The 11,168-nt window shown below is 42.7% G+C and overlaps 1 protein-coding gene across 1 annotated transcript; it reads left to right on the top strand.

The window, feature by feature from the left end:
• Positions 1–9,060: 9,060 nt before the first annotated feature.
• BEX3 (brain expressed X-linked 3) lies at positions 9,061–10,624 on the top strand. The gene is made up of 3 exons (XM_019631726.1): positions 9,061–9,206; positions 9,588–9,665; positions 10,015–10,624. The coding sequence occupies exon 3, from the start codon at positions 10,037–10,039 to the stop codon at positions 10,373–10,375; it is 339 nt and encodes a 112-aa protein (XP_019487271.1). The 5' UTR covers positions 9,061–9,206; positions 9,588–9,665; positions 10,015–10,036; the 3' UTR covers positions 10,376–10,624.
• The last annotated feature ends 544 nt before the right edge of the window (positions 10,625–11,168 follow it).

Genomic DNA, 11,168 nt, shown 5'->3' with positions numbered 1-11,168 from the left:
GAGAGAGAGAGAGAGAGAATTTACTTTCTAGTTAGTAATTGATAAAAATCATCTGTACTACCAACATATAAAAATGATCAGTTGTACTAGTCTTTGAAAATAATTTCTGGCTTCTTCTAATATCTACCAAATTTCTGTAGGATGTTTGGAAAATGTGGAAAATCATAAATCAAAAGATTTATAACTTTGGCCTACCACCCATCAAAACAAGAATCAAAAGCAATTATAAATAAAATGTTAATGTATTTCCTTTGGTTTTACATACAATGTGTGTAAACCTACAACGAAGGTAGGTAGGTAGGTAGGTAGGTAGATAGATAGATAAATAGATGATAGATAGATAGATAGATAGATAGTTAGATAGAATTAGCCAAGAAAGCATAAGTGACATATTTCTAGTTCTGCCACTATTTCTGTGTCTCTGTTTCCCAATTTATAAAATAGGCTCTTGGACTAAAATATTGGGTTGTTGGAAAAGTCATGATGCATGTTTGCAACAGATGTCACTAGTTCATTTTTGGAAGTACTAGAGTCATTTGCATCTATGTTATTGCAATGTCATTTGACAGCTGACAAGTTCTAGTTTCATTCTAAAAAAATTGAGCGATTTGGTTGAGTTTTGGAGATTTTACAACAAGTTGAAGATGGAAGATGAAACTGTGCATTTTTACTATACTTTACTGTTTTCCTTCCATAAAGGGAAGAATATGCGTCAAGCTTGTGAAAAGTTGTAGAAAGTTTATGGTGACAATGCTCTACTAGAATGTCAGTGACAATGATGGTTCATGAAATTCTGTACTGGTGATTTTGATCTCAACGACGCTCCTCGGTCAGGGAGGCCCACCGAGGTTGATGACGGCAAAATAAAGGCGTTGATCGAGTCAAACCCACGTTACACGACACGAGAGATTGCAGAAACATTGAACATCCATCATTCAAGCATTCACGACCACCTGAAGAAGCTGGGATATGTAAGCAAGCTCGATATTTGGGTTCCGCATGAACTCAAAGAAGTTAATTTGATGGCGCGTATAAACATCTGCAATATGCTCATTAAACGTGAGGAAAATGATCCTTTTTTGAAGCGACTGATAACTGCTGATGAGACGTGGATTGTTTACAACAATGTGGTGTGCTAACGGTCTTGGTCCTGATGTGATGATTCACCTCAAACGACATCAAAAGCAGACATACATCAGAGGAAGGTTATGCTCCAAGTGTGGTGGGATTTTAAAGGTGTCATGTTTTTCAAGCTCCTACCAAGGAACCAAACAATCAATTCGAATGTGTACAGTTGGCAGTTGGACAGTTTGAACGAACCCATTATCCAGAATCGTCCAGTGCTTGTTAATTGTAAAGGAGTTGTGTTCCATTGCGACAACGTGAGACCACACACAAGTTTGATTACCCGTCAAAAGTTTTTGGAGCTTGGATGCGACGTATTGCCACACCCACCATACTCGCCTGATCTTGCACTGTCAGACTTTCACTTGTTTCGCTCTCTTCAAAACTCCTTGCATTTTATAACGTTCAATTCGGATGAGACTGTAAATCAGCACCTTGTTCAGTTTTTCACAGATACACACAGGTCCTTGTATGAATGAGGAATTATGAAGCTCACTGAAAGTTGGCAAAAGGTTATTGAACAAAACAGGCAATATATCATTGATTGATCTTTGTTCTTTATATAAGTAAATGACCTTTGAAAAACATAGATAAAATATATCATGACTTTTCTGACAACCCAATAAGTCTAGTGTTGTTCTGACAATACATGATCTGTGAAAGCTTAGGACTGCTACTGAGATCACAAACCCTACCTTATAAATCCAAAAATAGGCAAAGGCAAAGAAAACATGATTATAAGATCCAGTGTTCAATAAGCCGACTAAGCCATTCTTTTGGTCTCACAGTTTATTTTGGTCTCTTATTTCCAATCCTTCCTGATGAGTTTGCACATTAGTACCCAATCAGTACACAAGTAGATAATTGTGAACAAATATACTAAACATTTTTCTAGTAAAAATTAATTAAATGTGCATGGTATAAGGCTGTGGGAATTTCATTTTAGTTCCCATTCAAAAGTTATTTTGTACTCAACACTTATAATCAAGCAAGCATCGCTAACATATTGACTGCCTTGTCTAACTGGAGGGTAAGAAAAGGATTGTAAGATGCATTTACCAGTAAGGTATGTGATGGTTTTTAAAATGTGGCTCCTCCCATCAAGAGTTGGAGTCTATAGTCCCTCCCTTTGAATCTTCAAAGAGGTCTTATGACTATTTCAACCAATGGAATACAGTAGAGCCGATCCTATGTGACTTCCATGGCGAGGTCATAAAAGGCCATATAGCTTTCACCTTTTTTACAGGGAACATTTGCTTTTAAAGCCCTAAGGTGCTCATGTTGGACAGGCTACATGTGGCAACTCTGGGTGACAGTCCCACATTAGCCTGTCTTTCAGCCATCTTAGTCTTAGCTGTTCCTGCACCCAACTGCTTGAGTCATCTGCCCCCTTTCAAGTTACCATCAGCCAAGCCATCCTAGCTGAGTCTCCCCAGACTTCCTGGAACAAAGAAGAGTAGTCTCCACTATGTACATTCTGAATCACTGACTCACAGAATCTGTGAGTGTAAATATCAGTTATAGTTTCACCCAGTGAATTTTGGAATGGTTTATCTGGATGAGTTATGTGTCATGCTGCAGGTGATAGGCACAGGCACACAATAGTCATGAAGCCAGGGTATTAGCAAGTCAGCCAGAGTTGGGAAAGTGTGAGAAAAAGTGAGAAAATGAATGCAGAGTTTTAAATTAGCAGCTCATATTTGGGGGGAAATTTTTAACATAAACTTTTGTATGTCTGATATCTCTTGGAAAAAAGGAATAAATACTTAACAACTTTGGGCCTGAATTGCCTCATGACAATAATTGGCAAGGTGAGCAGAGGCTGGCCCATTTTGATAGATTACATGATCCCCAGTTTAACCAGATTTCTGCACAGCCATCTTCACTCACACAAATGTTAACCTGTGGCCATGTGGGTTGCAACCTCTGAACTAACAGGACCTACCGGATACTAGGACCTTGCCAGGTGCTAAAACTATTAGCAATGGAACTTGGCCTAAGAACAGTAAGGCAAGGTAAACAGACCTCATGAACATTTATGCATGAGTTTCTTGATAACTCCTTTAAGTTCATCCCAAAGTCCAAAGGAAAGTAGGAATGGTACTCGCCTAGAAGCTCTCTTGGCTCATGTGTAGTCCAGCTCAATTAATCAGTTTAGGAGACTATAAAGGAAAATAACTTCTTTCCCACCAGAGACCTAAACAACAGGAAAGAGTGGCCACCAGTCTCTGGTGTCTCAAGAAATCATCTACGGGTCCTGAAATAAAGAAAATAATATGCCTCAGCTCTCTCATAGATGATGAGGTGCTGAATATTTGTTGCTTTCACATTCAGACATCTTAGCCTCATAGCTCTGCTATTATTTCAAATTAGATCTCTTGAACGAAATGCATTGTATCTCAAATGTTCCAAACTTACAGTACCACCCTTAAAGTTTCATCAGGCCTATTCTCCATTCTTCAAAGGTCTTGTCATCATAATTATAATGGCCATATCTTATAAGGAAGTTAGAGTAGGCATAATTTCCTATATTCTTAATACTTAGTTTCAGTTTGTTAATAGGGGCTTAGATTTAGAGGGAAAAAAAAGAGAAACACAATAGGGTTGCAGCAAAAGAAGCATCAGGGAGATATATAGAGAACCATCCTAGGCAGGAACAGAGATATTCACACCCACAGAACCCACCACGTCTCAGACTACCTTCTCCCAAGCCTGGCATTCACCCAGGAGAGTATAATTAGAGAAAAATAGGACAATAACTACAATCCAACTGGGTGTATTTCCAGCAGATACACATGAGCTTCATCATGGCAACATGCAAAAAAAAAATCATCAAAAATGATATTTACCCAATATCTCCACAGTTTGATTAAGGGATAACTAGTTAAAGTAAAATCACAAAACGGTTGTATTTTTCCAATAACTGCCTTAACAGTGCTGTTTTTATCATTCCCCCACTTTCTACTGGATAATGGGCTTCTTTAACTACATCTCAGTCTTGTTCCCCAACTTTTCAGTTACTTTTGCTTATTAAAATAAGTTGGGCCATTAAAGATTCGGTTCTATGTATTTTAAAATGCCAATTTCACTTATGATTCAGAGTCCTCCTCATCCCTCTAGGACATCTATCTACTTATCTATATCTATAGATGATAGATAGATAGATAGATAGATAGAGTCTTGGTTCACACAATTATGGAAGCTGGGAAGTTCCACAGTGTGCTGTCCGCAAGTTGGAGAACCAAGAAAGCTGGTGTGTAGTTCAAAGGCCTGAGAACTAGAGAGCTGATGTGTAGACGCCAGTCTGAATTAGAAGTCCTGAAAATCAGGAATACCAATGACAGGAGAAGATCAACGTCCCAGCTCAAGTGGTCAGGCAGACAGCAAATTCAATCTTCCTCTGCCTTTCTGTTCTGTTTAGGCCCTCAATGGATTGGATGATGCCCACCCACATTGGGGAGAGAAACCTGCTTTACTCAGTTCACCAATTCAAATGTTAAGCTCTTCCAGAAACGCACTCAAAGATGAACCTAGAAATAATGCTTAACCAGATATGCATATGTGGGCATCTCATGGCCTAGTCGACACATAAAATTAACCATCACTCCCTCCTTCCCTGTGTTTACTCAGATGGTTTGAGAATTTGGAGGAAGTGGATAAAAAGACACTCTTTATCTGACTACTTAGGGTAAGATTGCTATCCCCGTGTGATTAATCATCACTGTGGCTCAAGTTTGATTTCTATAAAGTCTGCTGATAAAGACTCACACCCAAGTAGCTCCCTTAGGCTTTGGTGGCACCCTAGAAGATTGAGCCATATGATGCATGTGACTCCTAGCTGATGACCCTCACACAGCATTCCTGTGATTGATAGATCTCTTTGCCCTATTCTGTAACAGTTTCTGGTAAGCCTGTATGTATCTCAATAACTCTCCTCTCCCCAGCTACAACTCCAGAGCCTGTAGATATGGTAGGATTTCTTTTTCACACCTCTCTAGAATTAGGCACTTTGGTAGGGGGTCAATCCTAGTCCTTTCTCCACTTGGCCACATGACCACATTATCTCTGCAAAATGTTCTTTCCAGGCTCCTATAGCACCTAGGTAGCTGAAAATCGCAGTGGTAAAGCAGATATCCAGCAGAGGAATAAGAAGTGAACCTTGCCATCTTATAGATATTCCTAAACTTTATGTACAATTCTAAGATCCTACTCACTTGGCTTTGAGGAAGGGAACCAATCAAATGCCACTATCTACCATAGTTACAGGAGATAAGGAGAGGGGATAGGTTCTTTTTATAAATACTGTACTCCCCCAAATGTGAGCCCAGTCTACTCCTTCCCAGTACTACACTATTCTTCTATTATTTTCAGGTATTAGTCATCAAACCATTTCACCCTCTTTCTGTCCTTTGGGGGCACATGAGTCCCAAACTAAAACTCTTGTGTCCTTCTAATTTAGACTTGGACATTTTTAAAATTTTGTTCTTAACAGGTTGTTATCTAGCTCCAACTCCTCAGAATACTCCAGGGGATAAGAAAAGATCTCAACCAACACCTCATAACATTTTAGTAAAGATAACATCATTTCCAGGACAATTTTCACCTACCTTTAAAACACCACTTTCATGATAACCAACTTCCTATATATAGCATAACTTCTGATGTGGAAAAATATACAAACGTATGTTTTCATCTAAGAATGTTTGGTGTTTTCAAACAAAAGACTTGTCCCAGATGGGTAAAAAAGACAACAGCAAAACAATTAGCCACTGAAAGAAATAAAAATCCACTTGCTAAACTTCATATTCAATGGTTATATTGTAGTAGTTTCTCTACTTTAAGGGGATTCTTTCTAGGTAATTCCTAATTTCCATAAAAACTTTTCTGTATTACTCTAAATATAGCCCCCTGAATGAAAAGCAATTCAGTTGTGGATGCATTCAGTCAACAAATATTGACTAATCACCTGCTTGGTATAAGAAACTCACAGTCACTGGATACGCAAAATTGAACAAAGCAGGTGTGTTTTGGGCCTTCATGGATTTTAAAAGCAAGTTGATCTAGCTAAGGAAAGAATTCCGCTCTGCCTACTCTTCAAATTTTGTTAGAAACCATCTAAAATAATGGTAAAAAAATGAAATGAGTCAACTTTTATTGACAATTTATTAGGTTCTGTGGTAAGTACATGATATATGTGATTTACTTCTAACAACCCCTGTTTCACAAAGGAAGCAGAGACATTTATAGGTAATTGACCCAAAGTCATACATCAAGTTAGTAGCAGAGACAGGATTTATATCCAGACGTGTTTAATACCAACAGCTTATGTTTCTAATCAGCATCCTTTCAGCCAATATCACTAATACAGCTATCTAATTGAAAAGGTGCAATTTTGTAATTTGAGCTTTTGTGGCTATATATTAATATATCTATTGTGAGCACCAAGAAGGAATATATCTGCTAAGAAGGTTATGGTTATGGTTATGGTTAACAGAGCCCAAATTAATAATCAGTGTCTAGCAGCCATTGTTTATAGAGGCCTCTCACACACACTGCGTATCAGAGAAAGCTGCAGACCAAGCTGCCAAGCCTCCTGCACTGTGTTCCTCCTTGCAGAGCCTACCCTTATAAAGGAATTCCTGGAATCATATTTTGATCACTTGCTAAACTTCATGGGCTGAGACCTGCCCTATCCAATCGGAGCTGTGCATCTATATCTTCATTTGCATCTTCACCAACCAATCAGAGCAACTCCAATCGGGATGCACAATTCTGACCAATCAGGAAAGTGCTATTTGGACCAGTCAAACTGAAAATTTGGATTCCTCATTTGCACACAAATGAAACAATCAAGGACTAGGGCTGGCACTTTTTATATATAAGCAGGCTTCCCCTGTCTTGGAGGAGAACACTTTTGGTTTCCACCTGAGCCTGCATTTGCCCATTTTGCCAACTGTTCACCTGAATAAAGTCTCTCCTTTTGCCGCAGCCCAAATTGGGGATACCTATTGGCACTGTATTGGTGACAGTGACCTTTCATTGACACTATATATCTCTTAAAGCAAATATATAAAATCATACACACACACACACCTCCCAAGTCTCAAACTAGACAGAGGGTGCCAGAAGAATGTATACACATTTTAAGAAAGGGAAACTATTAAAATTGTAATAATATACACTGATAACAAAAGATGAATACAAGTCACGTTTGACTTCTGCAATTATAAGAGGTGCTCATAGTGGTTACCATCAGTGTCCAGACACTTCTGATTACGGCGAACTACTGCTTGAGCAATGTTGACAAAGGTGCCCACTTGTATATATATATTTGGCACCCCTGGTATATGCACTAGGCATATATTCTTCCTTTATTCAATGTCTCAGCTAGTTTAGCAGGATAGGAGATTACAAAGGAGTTTGGAGCCAAACCTAGAGGCAGTAAGCATTTGTCTGGCCTGTCTTGCCTCAGTGCATAGAACTCTTTTGGTTCCTGTATCACAACCAACATCTACGAAGGCAGATGGCTTTGGAACTGACTTCTGCATGTTGTATACTTAACGTCTGAGATCATTCTACAGAGATATTTGTAGGGGTGGTTTGGAAGGTTTGGAAAGAAAAGCAGGAAATAACAAGGCTCCTTTCTTCCAAAGACTGTGGTACCAAAAACATCACATAAATTTGCATAAAATGGTCAAGATCTGACAACTGGACTTCTCCCTGAAGATTTACTTTACAGATCATTTTTTTTTAAAGATTTTTATTGGGGAATTGGGGGATGGGAACAGTGCTGGGGAACTCGGGGAAGGGGAACAGACAAGTTGCTGTCATTTTTGTTCTTCAATCTAGTTGTGGAGGATGTTGCTTCACTGGCTCAGGTTGGCACCGTCATTGCGCTCTTCCCGGGCGAGGCAGATCAGTCGCCGGCTTCTGGACGGCCGCTCACTGCGGCTGCTGGCCGCTCACGCTGGCTGCTGGCCGCTCACGCTGGTTGCTGGCTACACACAGTAGCCCATGGCAACCCACTGCCAAAGGGGCTGCAGCCTACGCCGTCGCCGGCGACTCATGGCAGCCCAGCTCCAAGTTGAGCTGTTGTTCAGCATCTTAGCTGTGGAGGGCAGTGTCACTGGCCCTCATATGTGGGATCCGAACCCGGGCCCTCTGGCATCCCAAGCGAGTTCTTAACCATCGCGCCACTCGGCCGGCCCTTTACAGATTATTTTGAAAACACCAACTGCATTCAGGAAGATGCCTCCCTTTTTTCAAAATGAAACTTTGAAACAAGGTTGTATGTTTTAAAAGGGGTTTGATGTTGTGTGGAGCCAGCAAAAATACTTTCTGTGTGGTAGAGGTGAACAGAATCAAACAGTGAGGCTTCTTCATTCTGCAGGATGAAGCATTTCTTTCCAAAATGAAACTAAGTAATTTTTAATTTTTTGAGGCTAGCTGATTAAAAACAGAAATTATTGGGAAGTATATATACAACCCACTCTATCTCCTTGACTCTCTCTCTGAAAAGTCTCCTGATGCCTCCTCACTCTAGCCCTCATTCTAAATTTTCTGGAAGGGTAAGAATTCAGGGGACAAGGCGAGCAGTAGTGGCTGTGCTTAGTGCGGGGTATGTAGAGGGGCGGGGTGTGTAGGAACGTGGCCGGAGAGAAGAGGAGAGAAAGCAAAAACCAAGGCCTGGGGAGGGAAGGAGAGGGGTGGAGGGTGTTGCAGACCCCTCCTAGGTAAACAGAGAAGGGCAAACTCCAGCCCCAGGGAGGTGATGCCACTTGTGGGCCCTCAGATTGGAGCGGCCCGAGATGAGTGACAGGGATATGGGCGCTGGGGCCCCGCGCACGAACAGGCGGTGAGGGTTGTCTGTGCCTGTGCACAAGGCGGGGGAGGGGGGCCGCGCTCCTGCTACACTGGCTGCGGGAGTTGGGGGGCGAGCTGGTTGGTGACGCGGGGCCCTCACGTGACCGGAGCTGCAGAGCAACGCAGCCTTCGGTGCAGTCGTCACTCCTGTCTGGGTACCAGCTCCCCGCTGCCCTGCGCCCGGCGGGCTGGCATCGGGCCCGGGGAAAGCGGAGCAGGTAAGGGTCCGGGGCCGCGCGGAGGCCAGGGCTGCAGCCGCCCGCAAACCCCGGAGGCCAGCGCTGGGGATCAGCGCAGCGGTCCCCACCGGCTTTCTCCACCCCTGGAATTCTTGAGAACATAAACAGTGACCCCCCCACACACACACACACACTCACACACGGGGTGGGGGTGCTGAGGCGGCAGTGTTCCAGGGAGGGCAGCAGAGCAACTCAGCGGTGGGAAATGCCCCCAAGTTTCTGCAGGAAAATGAGGAACCCGGTGTGGGGAGAGGGGGCGGGAGAGGTGGGGCGGGGGCGGCAGGAGGCATCGGTGGGAGCCGGAGCTGGGAAGGGGCCTGGTGGCGGCGGCCACGGCTCCCCCACTCCCACTCTCTACAGGTCTGCGGGTCCAAGTGTTGGGGCTGCGCACTCCGGACGACAATCGGGAGGAGGCGGAGACAGCAAGGATAGGCCCAGGTGGGTGTGGGGGACACTGGGGGTAGGGCTGGTGCTGAGCCCAGTCTGAGACAGTCCCCTCCCCCCAAGTCCCTCGTCCCCGGTTGCCCATTCCCCAGTCCTCCATTTTGGTGCCTGCTGAGCTCTGGGAAAGAATCCTGGGAAGGAAAAAATGGTGGGCTTTGGGGGAGGGAGGGAAAAGGAGAGAGCTGGAGGGAGGGGCTTGAATTGGAGGTCCCCTAGAGGGCGCACGAAGCTCCTAAGGTGGGAAAAAACGAAATTTATAAAACTTTTGATATCAGGTCTCTGAATCCTACTGGTCAGTGTACCAAGCATTTAATCTCTCCTTGCCCTTGTCTTGTGTTCAAAGAAAAACAACCAGGAAAAAAAATATGGCAAATATCCACCAGGAAATCGAAGAAATGGAGCAGCATATGCAGAATGGAGAGGAAGACCGCCCTTTGGGAGGGGGCGAAGGCCACCAGCCCGCAGGAAATAATAGACGAGGACAGGCTCCCCGACTTGCCCCTAACTTCCGGTGGGCCATACCCAATAGGCAGGTCAATGATGGGATGGGTGGGGATGGAGATGATATGGAAATGTTCATGGAGGAGATGAGAGAAATCAGGAGAAAACTTAGGGAGCTGCAATTGAGGAATTGTCTGCGTATCCTTATGGAGGAGCTCTCTAATCACCACGACCATCATGATGAATTTTGCCTTATGCCTTGACTCCTGCCATTTTCCATGAGATTAATATTGTGATTCCCACTGTTTTCTTTTTCCTTACATTTCCTGATATGCCTTTACTGATCCGTTTGCTGTGAACCTTATGTAATTTCCATGTGTCAGGTGGGTTCTGTATTACCAGCTTCTAATTGGAGATTGCCTTGGCACCCAGTCTTAAATTTCTGTCAACAGTAGCTTCACCCATTTGCATGGAAAAATGTAAAGTTAATAAAGCAATTAAAAAGCAATCTATACATTTATTATCTCATTTAAAACATATATATGAATCCTCTGAAAAATCTGAAATCAAATCCCCCAGGGTGTTGATTGGGACACATTTCTCTGTGGTTGGATAGTCTTGTAACTTTTTCCCTCTTATTTGAAGCTTTAGAAGCAATGAAAACAATTTTTCAATGAGTCTGTGAATGTAGTACAGGTACAAAATAATTACTAGTTCTACAAACAAAGAGTGAACTTTTAGTATCTTCCAGCCTTACCTGGAAGAATAAACCCTCCTTTAGTATGGATATAGGCCTTTAAAGAGTAGGTCTTCTTTGCTGTAAAATGGTGAATAATGCTTGCCTCACATGGCTGCTGGGTGAAATAGGTGAGGTGTGGAACTCTGTTGGACTTCCTCCAATGCAATTCCTCAGCATTTAACAGGACCCTGGTCCTCATCAGGTACGAGTGAAGGAGTTTTCACCCATGCTCACAAGTCTAGAGGACAAAAATAGGTGGGTTCCATCCACCTTGTCATTCCTCTGATATTTGCAATACTCCTTCCTGCTCCCCTGAT

Source organism: Hipposideros armiger, unplaced genomic scaffold (assembly GCF_001890085.2).
Source record: "Hipposideros armiger isolate ML-2016 unplaced genomic scaffold, ASM189008v1 scaffold_1043, whole genome shotgun sequence".
NCBI lineage: Eukaryota > Metazoa > Chordata > Mammalia > Chiroptera > Hipposideridae > Hipposideros > Hipposideros armiger.
The sequence above is the reverse complement of the archived record's forward strand: the minus strand, read 5'-3'. Positions and strand labels throughout refer to the sequence as shown.